At 45.4% G+C, this 24364-nt stretch overlaps 2 protein-coding genes across 2 annotated transcripts; one reads left to right on the forward strand and one right to left on the reverse strand.

The window, feature by feature from the left end:
- Window positions 1-4790: 4790 nt before the first annotated feature.
- LOC133390861 (C-type lectin domain family 9 member A-like) lies at window positions 4791-13913 on the reverse strand. Its single transcript, XM_061640285.1, has 6 exons — window positions 13499-13913; window positions 12139-12225; window positions 9420-9518; window positions 8335-8489; window positions 6414-6556; window positions 4791-4911 (listed from the first exon to the last, which is right to left on the reverse strand). The coding sequence occupies exons 1-6, from the start codon at window positions 13911-13913 to the stop codon at window positions 4791-4793; spliced, it is 1020 nt and encodes a 339-aa protein (XP_061496269.1).
- Window positions 13914-16020: 2107 nt separating this feature from the next.
- Window positions 16021-24010, forward strand: LOC133390866 (killer cell lectin-like receptor subfamily B member 1B allele B). Its single transcript, XM_061640304.1, has 5 exons — window positions 16021-16246; window positions 17068-17166; window positions 19847-19945; window positions 21561-21712; window positions 23864-24010. Exons 1-5 carry the CDS (start codon window positions 16021-16023, stop codon window positions 24008-24010), a joined length of 723 nt encoding a protein of 240 aa, XP_061496288.1.
- Window positions 24011-24364: the final 354 nt, after the last annotated feature.

Here is a 24364-nt window from a genome sequence, read left to right on the forward strand (position 1 = left end):
CAACTGGAGAAGGAGCAACGCGGCCACCGTCTCTTCCCCTGGAGCCCCCACGTCTGTCTGCGCTAAGCCGTGCTTTGGCTTAGCGTTACCTCTGAAGTTGGTCGATGGAATGTTTCCAGATTATTCATTTGAAGATGCCAAAGTGGCAAAGCATTTTGAACTGAAGTCCACTAAAGGTGGTTCTCAATCCTAACATGTAATAAAAGTTACATATTACTTTCTGTTAGGTGTTGGTTTTTTTTATCGCCGTGATGTCGTCCCATATTGTGTTTTAGTTCTGTAAGTACTGTTAGCTGCTTTGGGTGCTTTTAAAATGAAAATGTTGGATGAAAAGTCATGGAAATGAAGAATAAAAACAAAAACAATTCATTTCCGTAGCATTTATGTCATTCCAAACATGTCAGCAAGCCATACGGCTGCTATGTGAAATAATTCATTATTATCCCTTAAACAACTGAAAAACTGAGCCTAGTAATTAATGTTCACACTAACAATAATGGCTTCTTCTGATCTATGTGGGACAGCCGGCCTTTTCCTTTCTGGGTTTTAAAAATCTGCTGGAAGTATTAAAAGAATTAACCAGCACAGAAATGTAAATTCTAAATGATCCCGCAGATAATTATTTAGTTATTTATTATTTTATTACATTTATATCCCCCACCTTTTCCCTAAGGAGTTCAAGACAGCATACTGTGTGTCTCCCCGCTTTTAACTTCACTACAACCCTGTGAAGTAGGCCAGGCTGAGAGAGTACGATTGGCCCAGTGGAGATTTCAGTCCATTCCTCCCACCCATCCACCTGCTGCCACCTTAGTCTAACATTCTAACCACTATTCCACACTGGCACACACAGGGCTTGTCCACACGGGGGCCTCACTTCGCGCTGAAGAAGCTGCTTTACCATCGCAACAGCTTTTCAAGGTCCATACTTCTTGCTCAATGGCAGCTTCTAATCCGCTGTTTTCCTTTCACACATTCATTTTCTCCCCCAAATCTTGAAGGAAAGATCGGAGAAACACAGGAGCATGCAAACTGGCACAGCTAAGCAATCCCAGTCTTTTTTTTTAAAAATTGGAAAAAACAAATTTTAAGGTGGCTAGCATGAAAACCTCTGGGGCTACCCACCTGAAATTTGGCAGGGTTGATTCCCTCTGTAGAGGCTACCATGTTGCCAAATTTCATGCACCTGAGTGGAAAAACAAAAATGTTATGTCTGTTTTAAGTTTAAAACATTTTATTTATTTTATTATTTATTTATTTATTAAATCTATATCCCACCCTTTAAACATTAAAGTTGGCTAGCATGAAAACCCCTGGAGCTATTGAACTGCAACTTCACAGGTTTGATCACCCATACGGCAGCTACCATGTCTCCAAATTTCATGTCCCTAGGTCAAATAACAAGAATGTTATGGCCAGCCTGGGTCAGATCAGATCCGAATCTGTCTGGACCGGAGTGGGCCTGATCTGTATTTAATTTAGTCTGTAAACTGCTTTGAGGTCTGCCCCACCCACCCATATATATATATATATATATATATATAAAGGTATAGAAATGATTTAAATAAATAACTAAATAGAACCTCCAAGTTTCAAGGCAATATGCCCAATACAAATTTCTGTGTGTGTCTGGTTTCCTTAGGGAAACCTCGGCCGCCATCTTGATTGATGGCAAACCACAAAAAACAGCAGAGAAAAAGGTAAGTGAAGCGGGGGGATGGCGGGCGGTTCGGAAGCTCTTGTTCCGCGATCTGCAGCTCCTGTCCTGCTTCCATGGATCACGGAAGGAAAGCAGAGGGCCTTCTGTAGCTCTAGGGGCCCTTGGGCCAGTGCCCAACCTGGCCGCCCTTTAGAACCAGCCCTGGTTCTACAGCAGGAGTAACAATAGGTCTGCTCTAGGATCTCAGTTAGCACTCTGAGGTCCCCTTCCTCAGAGCAAGGAGCTAAAAAGAGAGGTGGTGGCAGTTCTACCATAAAACTAATCCTGGAAGAGGGAGAGTTTGCCTGGGAAGCAGTGGCCCAAGGGAACTGGGGCTGTTCTCAGAAGCAAAGAACCCCCTTGGGGTGCTGAGGTCAAGGGATCCCAGGGGGACAATCTTTGACAAGACCCACCTGATCTGACCTTTTAAAAAGTTTCCCCTCATCCCCCTAGCTTCAGATTATATACAATTTGTGTTTGTCAATATATTACATTGAAAATGTAGTTCATGATAATGTTCTCATAAGAACATAAGAACATAAGAAGAGCCTGCTGGATCAGGCCAGTGGCCCATCTAGTCCAGCATCCTGTTCTCACAGTGGCCAACCAGGTGCCTGGGGGAAGCCCGCAAGCAGGACCCGAGTGCAAGAACACTCCCCTCCTGAGGCTTCCGGCAACTGGTTTTCAGAAGCATGCTGCCTCTGACTAGGGTGGCAGAGCACAGCCATCATGGCTAGTAGCCATTGATAGCCCTGTCCTCCATGAATTGGTCTAATCTTCTTTTAAAGCTATCCAAGCTGGTGGCCATTACTGCATCTTGTGGGAGCAAATTCCATAGTTTAACTCTGCGCTGAGTAAAGAAGTACTTCCTTTTGTCTGTCCTGAATCTTCCAACATTCAGCTTCTTTGAATGTCCACGAGTTCTAGTATTATGAGAGAGGGAGAAGAACTTTTCTCTATCCACTTTCTCCATGCCATGCATAATTTTATACACTTCCATCATGTCTCCTCTGACCCGCCTTTTCTCTAAACTAAAAAGCCCCATTTGTGATCAGTAGCAGGGTGGCAAAATCAGAAGTGTAGGGTCCCTTCCTGATAGACACAGCCATGTACCTCCCTCCCTTATTTGCTGCTGGGTTAATGCTTTCTCCCACAACAGACGTCCCTAGGCTCCAATAAGCATGAAAGGAGAGGATTTTAGCTACTGGAAGGAGTCTTCTCAGTGGTTGACTCACCTCCTTTCACTGAGTGCCTCCAATCAGCAGGAAAGGACAAGGAAGCATGTTAAAAGACTCTTCTCTGTGGCTAACACACTCCCCTTTCATGCTGATTGGCTCATAGGATGCTGCTCCCAAAACGTAAGGGGTCTAAGACCCTCTGAGACCCTGGATTACACTCCTGGCTGTGATCCTATTGAACTCAGTGGGGCTTTCTTTTTGAGTAGACATGTATAGGACTGCACTGTAAGTCATATTGATTTCAGAAGAAAAAGTATCATATCAGCACAGAAACACATACAATATATAGCTAAAATTCAAATTTCATTTCATTTTTTAAACAAAATCTTAACAATAAGTCATTATGTGTCAACACTTCCTGGTACACATTTCCTATTGGTTGTACTCGATTGCAATAACCCTGTGCTTTCATTTGGTCTTCTGGTTTCAATTGAAGCTCTCTCTAAGATGATCATGAGTACCATCAGGCTACTCAAGGGGCACACCAAGCTCAGGGTAATTAATTTCTGCGGTACAACGTCTGGGAAGCAAACTTTAATTACAGGAATTTGGCTGCTATTGAGTGCCCAAAGTTTGCCATAGCCAAAGAGGTCCATTCGTGCAGGTGGTACTACTCACCTGTCCTGTCTGTGTCTGGCTCATCTGGTGTGATGGCAGATGCCAACCGTGTTGGCGCTTTAATATACCCGGCGATGGGCTGTCTTTGTGCAGCTGTGCGTACACAACCGTTGTGCTATCAAACATACGTGTTTTCATTGAAAAGCAAAGACAGACTGATATCTAATCAGGAAGCTTTTCCTGTATAAAGACATTTTGAAGACATACAACAGTGTGTAATGGGCAGAGAGGTGCTCTTAGGTAAGCCACTATCGTCTTCCACCTCAGCTTCCAAACACAGCCCCCTCCTGAAATATGGGGGTAGCAATCACGTATTTTAGTTAATGCAACAAACAATAATATAAAACCAGTAGGGGATGAATTTGGGCAGGGTCTACTCAGGTGAGCCTTCCTAGGGAGGGTGTTTGAAAGTCAGGTGCCACAACCCTGTGGAACTCCCTCCCTTTGAATATTAGGCAGGCGCCATCTCTGCTATATTTTCAGCTCCTTATGAAGACTTTCCTCTTTCAACAAGCCTTTTAAGTCGAGACCTATCCCAGTCTGCGTCTGTGTCAGAATTGCTTAATATGTTTTTTAATAATGTTTTTAACACTTTTTTTAAGTTGTTTTTTTTTTAAAAAAAAGTTTTTAATGCTGTTTTGTTTTAATGTATTTTAAGACCTGTTTTTATGATGTTTTAGAGTGTTTTAGTGCTTTGTTTGCCGCCCTGGACTCCTGCTGGGAGGAAGGGCAGGATACAAATTGAATGAATGAATAAATAAATAAACCCAAAAAGCCTGTTTGCCAATTGCCACCCAGCTCACCTCTGAAGGAGCCCAGGAAAAGGCCCCTTACTAGGATCTCAGCAGACAAGGAGGCTCACATGGAAAAGGCATTCCTTTGAGAAATCACACGGCTAGTATTGTAAGAACAACTGGAATGTATGCAAAGCCCTTGGAACTCCATGTAAGTGCTATATACCGGTAACTCCTAAGTGTTCTTATTACGTCTAGCTGAGAGGCTGTAAAAGTTCCTCTCTTGATTCCAGGAGCTGGCAGCTCCAAGCAATACTCTCAACATTGATGGGTTCTGAGAAATGTAAGTTTATTTACTTAACAAGCAAGTCAGTTCTGACTAGAAACTGCTCATGACACTGCAGCAAGACAGGAGGCGGGGGGGAGTTCCTGCTCCAATGTGGTGCTGGGATCACAACCATCTAGCTGTGCTGGACTCTTCTCCTGGTCTACTACAGCTGCTCAACTCCAGCCAAACTGGACCTCTGTCTGGCAAATGATGTAAGCTAATTCTTGGCATTCCTGGGAGTAAAGTCTTCCATTTTGGAGGTAGCCACAGCCCTTGGGATCCAGCTCTCCATGCCTGCAACCCAGAAGAGAAGAGGTTTGGTTTTGGTGTTTTGCTGGGCCAAGCACAGGCTCCAGATGTATGCTAAAAAAAATGCCCAGTTATTCAACTGAACTATTGGCCACATCTAATGTACTCATTTGCCTCTTTTTTAAATCATTAATTAGCTCTGGTGAGAAGATCAAATGCGCACTTCCAACCAGCAAGGTCCACCCGTAATTTATACAATATATAATCAGTATTCCCTCACCTGATAAGAAGCAAGAATTTTTTTATCAACTAAACCCAGCAGACCAGCCAGCCAAAATTCACACCTGGCTGTTGCTAGAACTTTGGTATATAGCTGCAACCCCATAACGGTGGATCATGGTGAAACTCAGAGAACCATCTCCTTCCCTTGGAACCAGGGCTGGTTCTAAAGGGCGGCCAGGTGGGGCACTGGCCCGAGGGCCCCTGGAGCTACAGGGTCCCCTCCGCTCACCTTCCGCGATCCACGGCAGCAGCCGCGGATCAAAGAGCAGGAACTTCTGCCTGCTCGCCATTTCCCTCACCCCATCTACTTGTCTCCTGCCTTTTAGCATTGCCCTTAATGAAGATGGTGGCCGAGGTTTCCCTAAGGCGCTGAAACCCCTGCCGCCATCTTGGTTGATGGCAGAGATGCACACGCATAGCACGCACGCGGCCATCAACCAATATGGCAGCGGATGCTTCATTCCCTTAGGGAAACCATGGCCCCCATCTTGGTTAATGGCAATGCTAAAAGACAGGCGACAGGTAGGTGGGGAGGTCTGGGGGGCGCACGTACATGCGTGCATGCACGCACAAGCACACACACCAGGGCCCGGCATGCCTGGGCCCCGCCCTGCTTGGAGCAGGCGATTAGTCATGCTAAAGTAGACACATGATATTTTTCCATATGTGGGATGCTGAGGGGGTACAAGTGTCCTAGGAACCCCTTTAGATCATTTCTAATATGAAGGTCAAAGGGTTTATGATGAAAAGAAGGATAGCTAAATAATTACTACCCATCTATGACAAATGAGGTAAGGATTGTGTGAGGGGGAGGAATGGAAAGATCTGTCATTTTGGTTCTCTTCGTTTTTCATTTTTCCAGTTTTAAATTCAGGTCTCCACATTTCTGCAGCAATTTGCGTGATTTCTTTTTTAACTCTTCATGAAAATTCTCCAGCATTTTAGTGTGGGCTTCTCCTCATAAACACATTTTTGTAGTCAGTTTTGACTAGTGCACAAATTTTTGCAAGCAGTTTCTCGTCATATTAAGCATTTCTGTATGTTATTTTCACTCATATATTCATTTTTATGCACACTTTCCCCTAACATATATATTTCTGTAAACATTGTTTGATTGGCAAACTGCATTGCAAAATTCAAACAAGTGAGCTTCAGACAATGGCTGCTTTTTGGTTCTCAAATTGTTTCGGAAAGTGTGGATTTGATGTTGAAATGCGAAGTGTATCGACTTTTTCGCCCATCCCTAGTGAGAGGTCAGTACTTACAGAAGGGAGTCATACAGAGTTCCATCTGCCCACTTCCACTTCTCCGTGTCAATGTCATATGTTAGGCCCATCCAGAATTTGTAATGTTGGCGCTGGTTGTGGTGCAGGTCGAAATATTTTCTTGATTCATACCTCAGGAAGTTCTGCGATTTAAAGTGACAGATGTTTGGCATTCCCTGGCTTCAGAGGAAAGAGAGTCCATCCCTCCCACCCCAAACCAATAAGCTTATTATTAAGGTTCGAGGTTGGCTGGATTCATTCCCCACTGTACTGTGTACTCTGTCGCATTCAGACACAATAAACATAAGGACCCCTCTGTGATTTAGGAATTTTTCCAATGTGAAAAATGTAGGACACCTCTTTTGCACTTATATTCTGTGACATAGCTCACGCCAAAAAGATAACAATAAAAAATGTCCCAGCTTCACAAAATCATTTTTAAGAGGAAAGAAAAAGGTTTGAGAGAAGCGCTTATGGTATCAACATAACTTTCTTTAATTCTATCACCACCTTTGGTTAAACAGGCTTTTTGAAAAAAAATCCTCAAAATGCAAACAGTATAATGAGTGCGTACATCACAAATAGCCATTTCTCCTTCAAGCTGCCTTCAGCTCTTTGGGGATTTTTTAAAAATCACTTTAGAGTTATATTAGCATGGGAAGAGATTTATAAACAATAGTACCCACTGGCACAGGTAGGAGAGAGGGAGACAGTATCAGTTTGCCTTTCCCTGTGGCCAATATCATGTCATGGCAAGAATCATGTCAATAGATGAGAAATGGAGACTTCCAAACAATGGCTCACCAGCACATTATCCACTCTGGCCCCAAGAAAGCACCATCAGAGACCAGGCTGCCTGACTCCTAGCCTTCCATTTCACAGAGCGCTTCTTCCTCCTCCTCCAACATACCACCTCTAGGTGTGGCCTGTATCAGGTAGAGGGGCATTATGGGGGGATTTGGGGCAACCCTAAAGGGTTACAGGACAGCATCCAAGATGCAAAGAGAAGTCCCATAATCCCTAGGCTCCAAACAAAACTGGCACCTATGAACTGACCTATTTCCCTACCTAGTGGGCCTGCCTTTTTAAAAGCAATTCTAAAGTGGTACAAATAAGAAGAAATATGTCTTGTGGGCATTGTTGACTTTGGCTTTGTAGTCCCCACACCCATTTCCTTTCACCACGCCCTTTTAGGACTTGCCCCTCCTACCTCTGAGTCCATGCTTTCTTTCTGAAGAAACAATTATACGCAGCAACATCATAGAACTGAAGCATTTCTGACCAGGAGCAGCAAGAGTGGGCAACCTCCTGCCCTCAGCCTGATTTCAAAAGCCCTCTGCGAGATATTAGTTCAGACCTCTGGCAAGAGAAATCTGGCTCTCCCCTCACAACCCGCTGAGCAGGGAGGAAGATGGGGGGGGGGAGGAGAAGTGGAAAGAGAGGAGCAAGGGGCTGGCAGAAAAAACAATAAGGGAAATCGGGTGGTCCAGCCACTTTGGACTCTGGCCATTCCTATCTCTGGCGTCAGACCCATCCACCGTTGACATGCGGCCCTAACAGATCATCCCAGACGGAATGTGGCCCTCAATTGACAAAAGGTTGCACACACACACCCAAAGTTACTCTCTCTCACTGCTCACCAACTGAAGACTTCCCATGGAGATGCCAAGACTGTGAGACCCATTCACTCTCTTTTGTAAAAAAAATCAACACTGCTCACCCTTCCTTTGGCAGCACCCTGAGAGCACAGTCCAATGTTCAAGCGGGTTGTTTAAAATATATAATATATATATATATATATTGTGGTGGTGGCACCATTGCGGAACTACCACTACATCTTATGGGTGTGGTGGGGAACCTTCACACTATCAGCTCTTCCCACCTCCATCCATGCAGCAAGCCAGACATGCCCAAGCAGTACCATCTGTTCTGTGTCGTTGACGATGATGGCCAGAGAGGCAAGCTCATCTCTGCAGAAGCCCATGCTCGAATGCCAGCCCATTTCCCTGTCTCGGAAGAGGTAGCAGTAGTTTATTCGCTGCACCCACCGGATCTTGCACACACTGCAGCTGTGAACTACAGAGAGGGCGAGGGCGGGAAACCATTGAGTACCAAATAGCTCACATCTGTGTATAAAAGGATTGTTTGTTCCCTTTCCCTGCCCCTCAAAAGGCTGCAATTCTGCTCTGAAAAGAAGAAAACACTAAATTTGGTGAGCCAAACTAGATATTAATGCAATGGGGGCTTTGTTCTCAATGCAGTAGCCTCCGTGAGTGTCTGTGTATTTGGATGGAACTCAGAGCAGAAGGCAAAGGGTTAAAGCCAAGACCTTGACTGAATTGGGCCTCCATTGTTTATTTATTTATTATTTTATTTAAAACATTCATATATCACTTAATCATTTACATTTCTAAGTTGAGAAAAGTAGTGTAAATAAAAGCAAAGCAAACACGTCTACTATTTACTTTTTTAAAGCCATTCATGCAGTTGCTAATTGGATGAAGGGTGTCTTTCTAGCTTGCTCCTGAAATAAATCAGATTATTCGTGAAAGTTGCATAAATTCACTTCATCTTTATGTTTTACTTTGGTAAGCCAACTGTCGGGTATACTTTAAGTTGGATTCCTGCACTGAGCAGGGGGTTGGACTCCATGGCCTTATAGGCCCCTTCCAACTCTACGGTTCTATGATCGTTCAAAGGCACCCAAACTAGTGGGCAACCATGAGCATTGTGATGATGGATAGTGGATAGTGTTGCTGCTGGAAGGATGCCCATACTACAGAGGGTGTGGGGAAGACAACTTTGTCACTACTTAAATAAATAAGTAGGGGAGATGCATGCTCCAGGCTGCATGCCCCCCCCCCACAATCTATATTAAATAAACACTGAGCAACAGGGGGACATAAGGTGGGGGAAGGGGGACGTGCTTATTGTAATAGGTGGAGGTTACACTACCTACAAGGAGATCAGAAAACCTCCACAGTTTTCAACAATGCCCACATTTACCTTTGCCAATTTGTAGCTGTTTTAGAATTTCGGTCAGGACGAGGATCTGTAACTCCATCACATCCTTCTGTTCCTCTAACATATCTGACACCTTGACCACTTTAAACAAAAGAACAACACAGACACAACTGATTGAGTTGTCTGAAGATCAAGGACCATCCATACCATTCACAGCTGTGAGGACGTGCTGCCTCTAGGCAGAGGTGGTCCAGGTCTTGTGGGTGTGCCTGAGCAAACAAGAGATGAAACGGGGCCGGGAGGGCTTGCTCAAGTAAATTCTACTCTCTTAAAAATGTTTCCAATTAATATTCTCCTAGTTGCTTCCGTTTCCAATGGTGGACTCCTTAGATTGGGTGGGAGGGGTGGGGAGGAAGATGGGAGCAAGTTATAACTTTACATTGATTGATTCAAACAAATCAAGAACATCTAGTTGTCATTTTGGTTGTTGGAAAAGGTCTCTCTAAATCTTTAAAGTGTTGACATTCACGTTTGTTATCTCATTTTTATGAAGGGGAAAATATTCTGTTGTGGGCTGCTTCATTCACCAAATACAGTGTCTGTGATACTTCCATGATAACACATTAGCATAACTAATTAGTGCCAGAAGCTTCACCACCAGCACATAATGACACTGTGTTTTCCTGTCCCCAAATCATCACTGTTTGCAGCAGAAATGTCCAGTGATGGCATTATATGGAGCAGTTGGGTTTCATTTGAAACCCTCTAAGAAACCCTGGGGGCTATAGGTTTGTAGGTAAGCCTCTGTTAATGATACCAAACCTCATCAGAGGACAAGAGTGCCCCAAAGCTTTATGCAGCAAACTAAAAGTTAAACTGATTTTAAAACAGTTGAAATTTTGTAATGTAGACATGTTCTCATGCGTTCCTGGAGTGACACACTCTTACAAATGGATACATAAGAACAGAAGAAGAGCCTGCTGGATCAGGCCAATGGCCCAACTAGTCCAGCATCCTGTTCTCACAGTGGCCAACCAGATACCCCAATGGGAAGCACACGAGGAGGACCTGAGCACAAGAGCGCTCTTCCTTCCTGCAGTTTTCAGCAAATGGGTTTTGGAAGTATACTGCTTCCGAACGTGGCATAGCCATTGTGGCTAGTAGCCATTTATTGCCTTTTCCTCCATGAAGTGGGCTAATCCTCTTTTAAAGCCATCCATGTTAATGGCCATCACTGCCTCTTGTGAGAGTAAGTTCCATAGTTCAACTATGCACTGTGTGAAGATGTCCTTTCTCTTGTCTGTCCTGAACCTTCCAACATTCAGCTTCATTAGCTGTCTATGAGTTCTAGTGTTATGAGAGAGGGAGAAAAGCTTTTCTCTGTTGATTTTCTCCATGCCATGCATCATTTTATAAACTTCTCTCATGTCACCTCTTACTCACCTTTTCTATAAAATAAAAAGTACCCAAATGCTGCAACCTTTCCTCATAAGGGAGTCGCTCCGTCCCCTTGATCATTTTGGTTGCCATTTTCTGAACCTTTTCCAACTCTACAATATCCTTTTTGAGGTAGGATGACCAGAATTGTACACAGTTAGATTTGTATAACAACATTATGATATTGGCAGTTTTATTTTCAATACCTTTCCTTATGATCCCTAGTGTGGAGTTTACCTTTTTGACAGCTAACACACACTGACAGACTAATGGGCTAAATCTAGCTGGGCAGTTTTAAGTTACTGCACTCTAAATTCCTTATCCAAGCTCAAGGTGCTCTGATTCTGACTCCATTTAATTATTTTTTGTATGTGCTTCTAAGAAACCATCCGTTTTCCTTAATAAAAATCAAAATTGATCCACGGAATTTGGGTCTGTGGCCCTGTGATATTAGTTGCATCTGTGATTTTGATGGCAAATATCTACACTATAAATTATATTCACCTAAATGCAGTGGACACTTTACATGTCATGGCCTCCCCCAAAGAGTTCTGGGAATGGAAGTTCTGATGAAGGTGCCAGGAATTCTCTCCAAGGGATGCTTTGTCCTCCCTCACAGAACTTCCCAGGATTCCCAGGACTATTAGATATCTTGAGTTTATGGTACATACGGTAGATATGCTCTGCTTCACTGCTTTAATAATGTGTTATTTCTGGTGTGCACTAATACAAGCTGGATCAAATACATCACTGAAGGAAAGAAGGCATGACCTAGTAGGGATGTAAGAAGACATCATTTCCCATTCCACCCTGTATTCATAGTATGCAGCACTGTTTCCATTCCACTGCATTCCATCTTCTGCCAAAAACTACATTATTTATCTTGCTGTCTGCTGTGGCAAATTACTTAATTTATGTAAGTAATTACTCTGCCATTATGTAATACCATCCCATTCATTTCAATGCAAAGGAAATACAATGTAAATGGGGGGGGCAACGTAATCAATTACATATTGATCGCAAACCAAAAGCAACATTGCTGCCCTGGGCTCCTACTGGGAGGAAGGGGGGATATAAATCTAATAAATAATGAATAAATAAACATCAGCGAATACCAATCATATTCACTGGATTGATTTCCATTCAGGAAGTGAGACAAATAAGCAAACATTGGCAATTTCCACACCCATCCTGTTTTTTAAAAAATGAATACTTTTTGAATAAAGTGATAGCTTGGTCTTATCCTCAGCTGAATAACTGTCAGGATGCATGACACCATAAAGGTGAGATGGCATGAACAGCCCCTTTTTTAACTCTCACTTACCTTGGATGTCCATGAGGATCACCAGAGACACCAGAACTGCACAGATAGACAGGATGCCAAAGGTTGCACAGCACCAGTCGTTCTTGTCTTGGAAATGGGAAGGAAGGGGACAAGTATGAGAGGAGCACATCATACTCCCAAGGGTCCTAGATTGCCAGGGATACCCCGATATTAAATTAATACAGTACGTTAATAATGAACATGACTGAGATATGGTGAGGGAGAGAGGAGAGTGCAATGGTCAAGTGCAAGCCATCTCAGGTTCAGTCCTGACAGCTGCAACTAACCAGAATCAGGTAGCTTATGATAGGAACTACTCTCTCTGTCTGAGACGCAGGAGATTGCTGTTGCAAGTCAGAGTAGGCCACCCTGGGCTAGATGAGAGAGGAGTCTGGTCTCACAGAAAGCAGCTTCCTGTTTCCCTGAGGAATTGTCGCTTTCCCCATCCTAAACTTACAGAGCTGGATAGCATGTCACTTTGGTTTCCTGACTCCCAGGTCCTCCATCTTCCCTCCATTCTAACCTATGAACACTCACTTTGCTTCCAGTGCCAAGAACACATATTTGAGCCCTGATGGATCAGCCCAGGTGTCCTTCTAGTCCAGCATCCTTTTCTGAAATGTGGCCAGTTGGATGCCTCTAGCTCACGTGGGAAGCATGGAGCTGACAGCTCTAGCCCACTATCCCACCTGCCCCCAGACTGGTATCGGCACACTGGACATAGAGGTTCCAATTCGTTCTCATGGCTAATAGCCATTTATGGATTTCTCCCCAATAATTTATCTAACCCCTTTTTAAAACTGTTTAAGCAAGCAGGGTAAAGCCTGGAGCTCAGAGGAAGAACACCTGCTTTGCTCACGGAAGGTCCGGTTTCAATCCCCAGCATCTCCAGGTAGGGCTGGGAAAGACTTGTCTTGAAACCCTGGAGAGCCACTGCCAGTCAGTGTAAACAGTACTGAGCTAGATGGACCAATCTGTCTGACTTGGTATAAGGCGGCTTCCTGGGTTCCTAAATGGCCATCCTCACTTCTTGTGACAGTAAATTCAGTATGTTGCATGATGAAGTCCTTTCATGTGAACATGTGAGGGTGCCACAGACTGAGCCAGGCCACTGGCCCTTCTTGCTTAGTCCTGTGACTAGCAGCTCCTCTCCAGGCAAGGATCTCTCCCAGTTCAACTTGCCGAGTTCCTTTTTCACTGAAGTGCCAAAAACTGAATCTAGTATAATCTGCATAGCTAATTATGAGCCATGCTAAGGGCTTCCTGAGGATTGGGAGCTCTGCATCAGGAAACATTTCTCTCACAAAGAAGTTCCATCAAGGCTTAAGTTACAGCCTGGAAACAGCCATTAGCTCCTCACCGTAACCATTCTTCAAGTTCTTACTCCTGATAGTGGATACTGGCAACTTTTCAGGAGAAGGAGGCGCTTGTTTCTGCTCTGAGCATATGGACATATAATCTGAGCGCACAGTGCTCAGCATGGATATCTGATCTGAGGCACCATGGAGTTTCAAGGGCCTCCAATCTGCGGGAGTAATTTTCAGCGACTGTGCCCGGTTTGTGGGGTCTCTGCATAGGGAGGCCATGCGATCTGAGGCATTATGGAATTCTGAGAGCCTCCGATTGGAGGGAGTAGTGCTCTGTGGCTGCATCCGATCTGAGCGGCCACTGTGCAGGGAGAATGCCCGGTCTGAGGAGCCACCAGGCACAGAGGATGCCCGCTCTGTGGCAGCCTTGGCCACCGGAGCAGGACCGACTTTTGCTTGGTTTGGCATTGTAATCAACTCTAGTGCGGCCTCTTTAGGAGCTGGCACCAGTGACGACACAAGACCTCTCCCGATGGCAACAACAACAAAGGTCTCTTTAGACCACACGATCCACACCCCAAATTTTAGACAGACAGCCTCCACTGTCCCGTGAGGCTGGAAGGGCAGCCCTGAATGATGGCCTAAAATGCCCTCCTTCGAGCAGCAAAAAATAAAAAAGGAGATTGCTGCTCTCCAGAAAAGGGATTCAAAGGGATCTATTAGAAAAGAGAGGCTGGGGAGGGGAGACCTCGCTCAAGCGGGATCTTCTCAGAATAGGGCTGTGGCTCATGTAAGGTTTCAGAAGAGATCTGCACTTTGGCAGCCTCAGCCAGGCTTGAGTAGAGTTGCAGGATGGGTGCTGTAGTTCCCCGACGGCAACCCCCCCCCCAGGCCTTGGTTCTGACAGGAGGAACTACATTTCCCACAGTGCACCTCTGCAGCCCCATTGCCATAGGAGGCACTGCAAACTTTATAGTCAAAGGCCCCACCACATTAACCCAAAGGTTAAAGAAAAGAGTGCTCATATAGAACAAAAATTATCACATGACAACCTCAACACCTCCCAAGCAAATTAAGCCGAATAACCCTTCCCCAGACTTATAATGAATTGTTTTTAAACCCAGATATGCCTGCGAAATGTTAAATGTCAAAGCAGAGACTTGAGAGCACAGGGCACTGTGGCATCTCTTATATGCTGGGCTCGGATTTTCATTGTGGTCAAAGCAAAATTTGCCACCTTCAGTTTAATTGTGTGAGGCAAGACAGTGCATAATGCAGACTAGGCCTTTTGTCTGGTGACCAGATTTCCTGGTTATTTTTGACTCTTGGCTCTGAACATGTGCAAAAGAGAGTCCCTTAAAAATGGGGAGAAACAATTTCGTCTTTAAGGTGCCGCAGGGCTCTGCGCTTGTGGTGACATAAACATCGCTACTCATTCACACCCCAGAACTCAAAGAGGAGTGAACAAAGCTGCTCACAGGAGGCAATGCAGAAATCCAAGACTTTATTTTGGTAGTGATCTGGTGGCATCATGTTTCCTCCAGAGCTTGGAAAGGTTACTTTTTTGAACTACAACTCCCATCAGCCCCAGCCAGCATGGCCACTGGATTGGGCTGATGGGAGTTGTAGTTCAAAAAATGTAACTTTTCCAAGCTTCCTCCGCCACAACCACCCCACCCAAAAAACCCAGATGCAGAGAGAAGGTCTCAATAAATATCCCCTCAAAAATACACAATACGCAAGACTGTTTGCTCCTCCTGCCAGTTCCTGTTTGCACTGGCTCACTCTCTCCTATACTGAAGCCGTTATGCCATGGTCCTACAGCAGCCATTTTGTGTTAGGTCACACCCCCCCCAAGTCAGCCATTTTTGTCTGGTGCCCACAGCGTTTTCTCAAAATTTCCAAATGTGCCCACCGGCCCCCAAAAGATTGCTGACCCGTCTTTCATGTTGTTGCAGAGTGTTGCCAAGAGATGGAATTGTTGTTACCAGTTCATTACGCTTTTCAATTCACCCTTGGGGAGGGGGGAGTCCATTGACAAAAATGTTTTCCCAAAGGGTAATGTGTGTTATTTATTTGGGGGGTGGGGTGGAATTATATGTGTCATGACAAGAAATTGGAATGGTTCTGCATATTCAAAAATCTAAGACACTGCTGTGGGCAGGCTTTGTGGGCGCAAAATATCCATTCCACAGAATAAAAACTGGGAATGCTCCCACCCCCCCACAAAAACATACCAGGCAACCAAACGTTTCAGAAATCCCTCCAAAAAGCCCTCAGATTAAAAACCAGGAGAGAAATCCATCCAACTGTCACCCCAATTTGGGGCTTAGCATGTTGCCTGCTGCTGATGCCAAGGCCTTGCTTTGGTTGCGCCTAGGCCAGGGCGGACCCACCATCCCCGTGGCTTAGGGGGTGCCTGCCCCAGAGGCCTCAGCTTCCCAAACTTTCTCCGAGGGACCTGGACGAGAGGGACCCTTTGTGGGCTCCGCCACTGAGGCCTCCCTTGGCCAAGGCCAGCGCCTCGCTGCTTTCCGTTCTTGCCCCTCGGAGCTTGCCGAACGGAGACCAAAACATGCCGGTAGAGCTCAAGCCCCTGGAGCCCTCCAGGGCAGGGTTGAAAATCCAGCCCACGTCCTCTCTCAAAATGAAGTTTCTCATGCAAAGCCCCCAGGAGGTAAAAGAAACCAGGAAAGGGCCGGCCTTCTGGAGCACCACTTCGCCCAAGCTGCGGAGGGAACTGCCCAGGCTCCAAAGCCAGCCTCAGTGGGGCATACAAGCCAAGGTCCCCGCTCCCCCAAGTAAGTAGGCAAGGCTCTTGCACAGGGCTGAGAATTGTGCAGGGTGGGGAGTTGACCTGCGGCCCACAAAAGCAACCCTGGCATCCCTGTGGCCTGTGTCTGAACTCTGCAGCCCTTGAAGATTTCACAGCCCAGTGTAACGCACACGCATCACTTTCTTCCTGCTCTGTTTCCCAGCCTCTCTCTGAGAAGCTTGTGGACTAGGACATTTATTTATTTAAAGCATGAGGACTAACATTGTTATCTTTGCCATGTGATTTATTTATTTAATTAATTGATTGATTTGTATCCCGCCCTTCCTCCCAGCAGGAGCCCAGGGCGGCAAACAAAAGCACTGAAAAACTTTAAAACTTCGTAAACACAGATCTTAAAACATTAATACAAAACAGCATTAAAAACAATTAAAAAACCTTTGAAAAGGGTTAAAAACATTATTAAAAAGCATATATTAAACAATTCTGACACAGATGCAGACTCGACATTATGTTACGTGATTCTACATTATATGCGGCCTGCCCTGTGGATTGTATTTCTACCCAGCCTCTTTATTTATGCATTTGAAAGATTTTATAAAGTCTTACAACAATAATGATCAGTAACACGAAAGCAAGCGTAGCAAAATAATGTCTTAAGAGCCAGTTGGTGGAAATTTTAGATTATTGTCCCCCACCCTTCCTTAAGACACCACTACCTAAAAAAAAGAAAAGTATTAAATTTATGTATTTATATTCTTATTCCCAACCTCTTCAGAGGCTTCAGCATGTCAGACAGGAAAGCAGAACAGGAGTACTTCAAATAAATATATTTATTTTCTTTGCCAGAGTTCCTTGGCCTTGTCACTTGGTGGCAGATTTCGGCACTTCTCTTGGTGGCTGCAGCCCTGGCCTTGTTCACCTTTCTGCTGACTTTACTTGCTGCCTGTAAGTATTGGTGGTGTGGAGCAAGGTGGTTTATGGAAAGATCCTTGCAACGCACACAAAGACATGGTCTCTAACAGATACACCTGGTCTCTCCTTCTCTGGTCCCTAGCTCATTTCCTAGGGAGGACATCCATTGTCCTCTTTGGGGCGGAAAGAATCATTGTGTGGCAGGGTCACACTGGACCACCCCCAGGGCTGTAGACGACTTCAAGGGCTAATGTCTGGCTCTCTCAACACCCCTCCATTTGGCAAGCATTTGTCAGGGCTAGCCACCTAGAGGCAAGTGTCAATCAGAAAAAGAGTTGAGCCAGAATGTAATTAAGTACATTTAGGGCACATTTCTCCCCAAGAATCCTGGGAACTGTAGCTTGTTAAGGGTGCTGGGAATTGTAGCTCTGTGAAGGGTAAATCACAGTTCTCAGGGTTCTTTGGGAGAGGGTGCTTTAAATGTATGGTGTGAACCCAGTAGGGATGGAAGGGGCTGTCAGTTTTGGTTCTCTGCTTTGCTCATTTTTCCAATCTTGAATTCAGTTCTCCACATTTCTGCAGCAATTTGCGAATTTTTTATATATAAAAAAATCCTCATGAAAATTCTCCAGCATTTTTGTGTGAACTTCTAATAAACACATTTTTAAAGGCAGTTTTGACCAATGTACACATTTCTGCAAGCAATTTCTCCTGATATAATGCTCTTAACCTATGTTATTCTCACTCATATATTCATGCACATTTTTGTAAACATTTGGTTGGTTGGCGAACTGCATTGCAAAATTTGAATAAGTGCAAATTTTGAAGGATGGCTGCTTTTTGTTCTCATATTGCTTCGGAAATTGCAAATTTGAGAGATTCAGCTTCAAATGCGAACTGAATCGAATTTCTCACTCATTCCTGGTACCCAGCCTAAGCAAGTAAGCAAGTGTCAGAATTGTGTGTCTGTTTAAAAGAAAAAAACAGCTGTGGTTGGAAGAAGATATTTATAGAAATTTATCCTGATTTGTTTTCACTTTCAAGAGGGTAAGGTACTACAATAATAATTGTGGATTAACGATCTGTTTTCCAAGTCTATATTTATTTATTTAACAAAATTTATATATTGCTTGATGGTAAACAAAATCCTCTAAGCAGTTTGCAAAGGCTTATCATTGATTATTGTTGTTATTATTAAATAATAAAATGTCAGTGGTAAACAAAAGCAAGCATCGACCAAATAGTTGAGCCAAAGCAAGGTAGCGGGCAAATAGTTAGCTTGGTCACAGTTCATTGTGTCCTGAGGCATGACCAAGGAGCCAAGCCAGAGTCAGCAGCTTTATACAGCCAAGCAGAACCCTATTGGCCCTTTCTGTCACCTGACTCTGCTGAGCTGTTAGCACCACCCACTGGCCATCTACAGTTTCTTTCATTACTGGGAAAAGAGAAGAGAGGATGGGTATGTTGGTGCCACTAGGCAATCACTGCTGCTCTGCTCAGTTGTGTTCAGGTGCAGAATGGCAATACTGGTTTTCCTCATGCTGCAATTTGGTGGCTGTACTACTGTACATTCCATCAGGCTGTAGCAAAAGGGGAAGAAGACAGGATGCAGCAGGACCCAGGAGAGAAGCCAGCTACCTCTGACTTGCCTTCAACTTCTTGATCCCAGCAGGTTATTACATGAGTTTGCCTATCCACTTTGTTTTCCTTTTGCATCATTTATTTTTAGATCGGGATTGGGAACCTGTGGCCCTCCAGATATTACTATACTACAACTCCCATCATCCCTGACCATCAGCTGTGCTAGCTGGGGCTGATGGGAGTTGGAGTCCAGCAACACCTGGAGGGCCACAGATGACTGAAATTATCCACTTAGATGATACAGGGGGTAAATTCTACCTTGCGGCTGCAGCCTGCCCTTCTGGGATTGGGACATAGGGTAGTGAGAGCGTTCTGTCCCGTTCATGTAAGTCAGGGGTTGCCAACCTTTTGGGGCCAGTGGGCACATTTGGAATTCTTGAAAAGTGTTATGGATGTCAGGTCATGAAATGGCTGCTGTGGAGGCGTGGCATAACACAAAATGGCTGCCACACCCCAAAAAAGGCAGAAGGAAAGGCAGGAACACAAACAATGTGGGCATGCTCTTCCCCACCCCATCAGTGGGGGAAAGGCACCTACATCAGGTCTCAGAGAGAAGCTCTTTGCACCACTCCTCTGCCCAAAGCAGAAGGAGCGATCCTGGCATCCAGTGAAATGTGGGCATGTTTAATGGGGCTTGTTCAAGGCAGCAGAGGCTGAGCCAGTGCAAATAGGAACTGAGCAGGGAGAGCACACAGCCTCTTGCGCATTGTGGATTTTTAACAGGATACATTGGGGAAGGGTCACAGCTCAGTGGCTGAGCCCCTGCCTTGCATGCAGAAGGTCCCGGGTTCAGTCCCCAATGGCCTCTCCAGGTAGGGCGGGGAGAGAGCCCTGCCTGAAATCTTGGAGAGCTGCTGCCAATCAGAGTAGACAACACTGAGCTGGAATGTTCTGGCTTGCTCTAAGGCAGCTTCCTGTGTTCCTGTGTGCATACCAGATGCCGCAGGAGGTCCTAGCAGGCACACTGGCGCCCACAGGCATCACACTGGCGACTCCTGAGAACGCCCCTTGGCCTCCCTCCTGCCCTGCTTTGTGCTCTTTAATCTGCAAAGGCATCCCTTGTTAATTTCAGACGTCAAGGGGGCAAATGACATGGACGCCATGGTTCTACGTCTGGAGCGCTGGGAGAACAGGCTGAAGGAGGCTGTGAGACAGGAGGCAGCAGGCAGAAGTGAGTGTCCAAAGGAGTGTGTAGCCTGAGTCCCTACCCTCTGCCCCCTCCCCACAGACAGGCTTCCAAGCTGGCAAATGAAGCTGTCTTATCACAGGAGGACCTCAGGGCAAGTCTGCAAGGGAGGCCTAAACTGGTTTCACTTTCGCTACTTCTTCCTAAAGGAATTGGGAATTGCTGCAGCGGTTCCTAGCAGCCTCTCAATGACACTTCGGTGATAATGAAACCAGTCTGCAGAGAGGTTTTAGAGCATCTGGTACTGGCTCAGGGAGTGGAGGTGCATGGAAACTGCTTCTGTAGCAACGGAAGGCAATGCCGTACCACCATAAGATGAACCTGGCCGCAGGATCAGGCCAGTGGCCCATCTAGTCCAGCATCCTGTTCTCACAGTGGCCAACCACATACCCCAAGGGGAAGTGGCCAAGCAAGACCTGAGGGCAACAGCACCACTCCCCTCGCTTGCGATTCCCAGCAACCTCCCACAGATGATGTAGAACACAGATAGTCTTAACCTCTTCCATGAATTTGTATACATCCCTTTTAAAACCATCCGAGTTGGTGGTCATCGCTATATCTTGTGGGAGTGAATTCCACAGTTTAACATCCTCTGTGTGAAGAAATAGCCTCACACACACACACAACACACACACACGGCTAGAAGTGATGTCACTGAAGCGTGTGTGTGTGTGTGTGAGACAGAGAGAGCGAGAGTGCCCTGCTGGATCAGGCCAAAGGGCCCTGTGTAGTCCATCCACTTGTAGTTCCCAGTAATTGCAATTCAGAGACATACTGCCTCCAGCAGTGTAGGTGGAACAAAGCCATCCCGGCGAGTGGCTCAGGAACAGACTGTCCGAGAGAGGTGGAATTTTAGACTCTGGCAACTAGCCACATTTGGGGTGAGGGGCTCTCTGTGTCCCATGAGACATCTGATGGGGAAGCAGAGAACTCTGGAGCATTTGTTAGCAAGCTAAGCTCCTACTGGGAGGAAGGGTGGGATATAAATCAAATAATAAACAAATAAAATAAAATAAGCTGTGTCTCATCTATGCTCAGCCTGTTCATATGAGTAAATTAATCCATATATCACACAAACGCCAGAAGCTTCTAGTGACTTGGTCCAAAAGAAACATAAGAGGGAAACATGATGTACCCCTGGAATTCTTCACTGCTCAGAGAGTTGGGGTGACAGAAAGAATATGCTGGAAAGCCTCTAAAATATCTAAACCAGAGGAATTGCCATGGTGCACTGCTGTTAGCAGGGCCGGTGGCAGGCATGCGCACGCAGCGCATCTGGCATTCACACTGATGGGCTTATTGAACCCCCTGCTGTCCCCACAATCCACAGCAGAGTCAGGTTGCAGGACCCGATGCTGCCCCAGATCATGGAACAAGACAGCCACCCTCTCACCCTAAGGAGGGGTCCTTCAGGGGGCCCTCTGGGCCACAGAGGCCCTCATCTAGGGCCCAACCTGGCCACCCTCTGGCGCCAGTCCTGGCTGTTAGGGTGGGAATGGGTGTGCTCTGAACCACTGCTCAGTGGGGATGGGGGCAGGACCAGAGCAGAGCAATGAGCTTCACCCTCTTCTATTCCCCCCCCCATGCTTTCTCTCCCCAGCCTTGAGTTGTAAATCCTGCAAGGGCAATTGGATTCAATGGGCAGATGGCTGCTACCTGCACACCACCATAATGATGTCCTGGAAAGAATGTGTGATGCACTGCAAGCTGTTCAAAGCCAGCCTCCTAACTGGGAACACAGAAGGAGAAATGGTGAAAGCTTTTTTTGTGGGGGGAGGGTTTCCTCTTTGGCACACAGGGTGAGGCGTGCCTAGAACTGAAACATTTCATTTCACCCCAATTTCAGGATGATGATGATGATGATGATGATGATAATAATTAATTGCCTGCCCTTCACCAGTTCATCCCGGGGTGGATTACAAAATCTAAAATACAACATTAAAAAGAATTGAAACACATTTCAATCACAAGAATGCTGCCCTAGGCTCCTGCTGGGAGGAAGGGCGGGATATAAATCAAATAATAAATAAATAAATAAATAATAGGGTGGGTTCTTGAAAACATACACCTCAGGAGCCAAAGGCCGGGGCAAGGGTATGTCTTTAGCATTTGCCAAAAACCGTATAGCGAAGGTGCCAGACTCATCTCTGCAGGATATGCTGTGAAGTGTGCAGTTCTCATATGATGCAACCTCGCCCTGACACTCATTTTGGCTTCGTTTGAAATTGAGACCTGAGCATTTCCTGAAACTGGCACTTTATTTATGGCTCATCTACACAGTGGTTTACTCACATGTCCTTTTAATTTGCATGGTTCACATGACGTTACCAGCAAATAGAAGCTATTACACAGTTTTCCCCCTGTAAATCCGTACTAACCCAATCCTCTGATAATAAGAAAAGGGAAGGAAAAAAACATCTTTCACTCTGTATCTCTAGTGCTTGCAGACGCTTTGCTCCAATGCTTTTCAGTCATTCCCCTCTTCACGCCCACTCCCTCCTCCTCCCTTCTTTCATTTCGTTTCCTGCGGGCTGAGAAGCAACTTCCTGCTGTTGTCCCCCGTTCTGCTAGCATTTTTATGTTGCTGCAAATGGTGCCTTTATTTTCTTTCCCCCCTAACCTGTGCACAAAAGCATGATACTGCTCAAAGATTTGTATTTCAACTGTATCCTACCAGGGAAAACACAGATATTCACACCTCCAGGTTTTTTTTAAAAGGAACCCATTGCAGCTGTAGAATAGACTGAGCATGCTTGGTCACCTTAGCAACCAGAGGGAGTGGAAATGTTAAATGAGAGGGCGTGGTCCTTGGGAAACTGCATGATTTATCCTTCCTCTCAATGTGAATAGAAAACACCATATGTTTGCAGCTGGCATTGAGCCCTTACTGTGGACGGTGCAAATAGAAAACAGAGGTAAAAACAGAGTCTTTAGTACCAAGTAATGTTCCCGTGTAGATAAGCCCTAGTCAAAGGATACCATCAATTATCATTCAAGCACTTTATTGTAATAAAAGGGAATTAGCATATTTGTTAAAAAATATGTTAAACATACTTAGTTGATACGAACTTTAGTAACAGCAGCACACTAAAACAATAGTCAAGTTTTAGGGTATTATTAAAGCTAGCCCTTCTAGCTACAAGTGCTAAAAGCATGAAAATGCATTTGTAAAGCTAGGATGCAGTAAAAGTTGTCAAGGGAAGAGAGTGGGGGAAAGAGGCATTGACTGAACACAGGAGAAAGGGGGGATTTGGCTAAAGAGGTGGAGTGGAGCAGACATCAGAAGGAAAATGTCAGCTGCTGACTAGAGCCACTTGCTTTACAAAGAGAAGGGGAGGTTGCCAGAGCGAGGAGGAGGAGTTGTGGGGTGCTAGTGATTTCATTGGGGAGATTTTAGGGCAAGAATCAGAAGAAAGCAAGTGGAAGACTGTGGGGTGCAGCAGCTAAAGGATGGGCTGAGAATCTAAGCTCAGTTTCTGCAACAGAGCTGCAGCTTGTGGCTGTGTGAATAATCATGAGGATGAAATTTGAGAGTGAAATACACAAGGAAGAAGAACAGCAAGAGAGAAAAAAAGCAGAAGGAAGGAAGGACCCAGCCAGACATGAAAGAAGTCGGAAGGAGAGCTGATGAGCTTGCCAGAGAGAGAGGAAGGAAGGAAGGAAGGAAGGAAGGAAGGAAGGAAGGAAGAGGGCATTGAGACCTTTCCTTATTCCTGCAAGGCTGGGGTTCAGCGTAATAGCAGTGAGGGTACTTCTTCAGTGTCAGAAAGTGGGGGGGGGGAGAAGAAGGAGAGAATAAGACTAGAAGGCGGGGAGGGGGGAGTCCACTGGAAAGCTCCTGAGCACGAAAATGAAGCTTGTTTAGTATCCCAAAGATTCCTTTGGGTCCTTTGTCTCCCCCAGGAATACCTGCTATTGCAGACCGAGGCATGGTTCTCCATAAACAATAAATGGCTCCTACCCGGAAGATACTGGATTGGCCTGATATACAACGTGACGGAGGGAAGCTGGCACTGGGCGGATGGAGCCAATCTGCACCTCAAGCTGTGAGTCTCTCCTCTCTTTTCTGTCTCTCTCGAGAAGGCAGCAGATTCCAGGCGAGACTTCCACTTCCCTTTAGTTTCCATCTGCCCTTTTGTTTAGAAAGAACATTCCCCATGAGGAAAAGTTACAACATTTTTAATTTAGAGAAAAGGTGAGTATGGGGGAATGTGATACAGATGTATAAAATTATGCATGGTATGGAGAAATTGGACAGAGAAGCATTTTTCTGCCTCTATCACGGCACAAGAACTTGTGGGCTGCACGACGGACTCCCTGGCTGAGGTGCTGGAGGTGGTCTCGGATGTGCGGGCAGAATCCCCAAATTTGCTGGTGCTGGGGGATTTCAACGTACATTCTGGG

Source organism: Rhineura floridana, chromosome 8, assembly GCF_030035675.1.
Source record: "Rhineura floridana isolate rRhiFlo1 chromosome 8, rRhiFlo1.hap2, whole genome shotgun sequence".
NCBI lineage: Eukaryota > Metazoa > Chordata > Lepidosauria > Squamata > Rhineuridae > Rhineura > Rhineura floridana.

Bases quoted from the DNA above. Each gene is read 5' to 3' on its own strand.
- LOC133390861 (XM_061640285.1), bottom strand. From the start codon at position 13,913: ATGCCAAACCAAGCAAAAGTCGGTCCTGCTCCGGTGGCCAAGGCTGCC. The intron at 8,490-9,419 runs GTAAATGTGGGC...CCCTCTCTGTAG, and splicing joins ACAGCTACAAATTGGCAAAG to TTCACAGCTGCAGTGTGTGC. The intron at 4,912-6,413 runs GTAAGTACTGAC...TCTGGGTTGCAG, and splicing joins ACTCTGTATGACTCCCTTCT to GCATGGAGAGCTGGATCCCA.
- LOC133390866 (XM_061640304.1), top strand. From the start codon at position 16,021: ATGCCGGTAGAGCTCAAGCCCCTGGAGCCCTCCAGGGCAGGGTTGAAA. The intron at 19,946-21,560 runs GTGAGTGTCCAA...TTCTCTCCCCAG, and splicing joins ACAGGAGGCAGCAGGCAGAA to CCTTGAGTTGTAAATCCTGC. The intron at 21,713-23,863 runs GTGAAAGCTTTT...TGTCTCCCCCAG, and splicing joins GGAACACAGAAGGAGAAATG to GAATACCTGCTATTGCAGAC.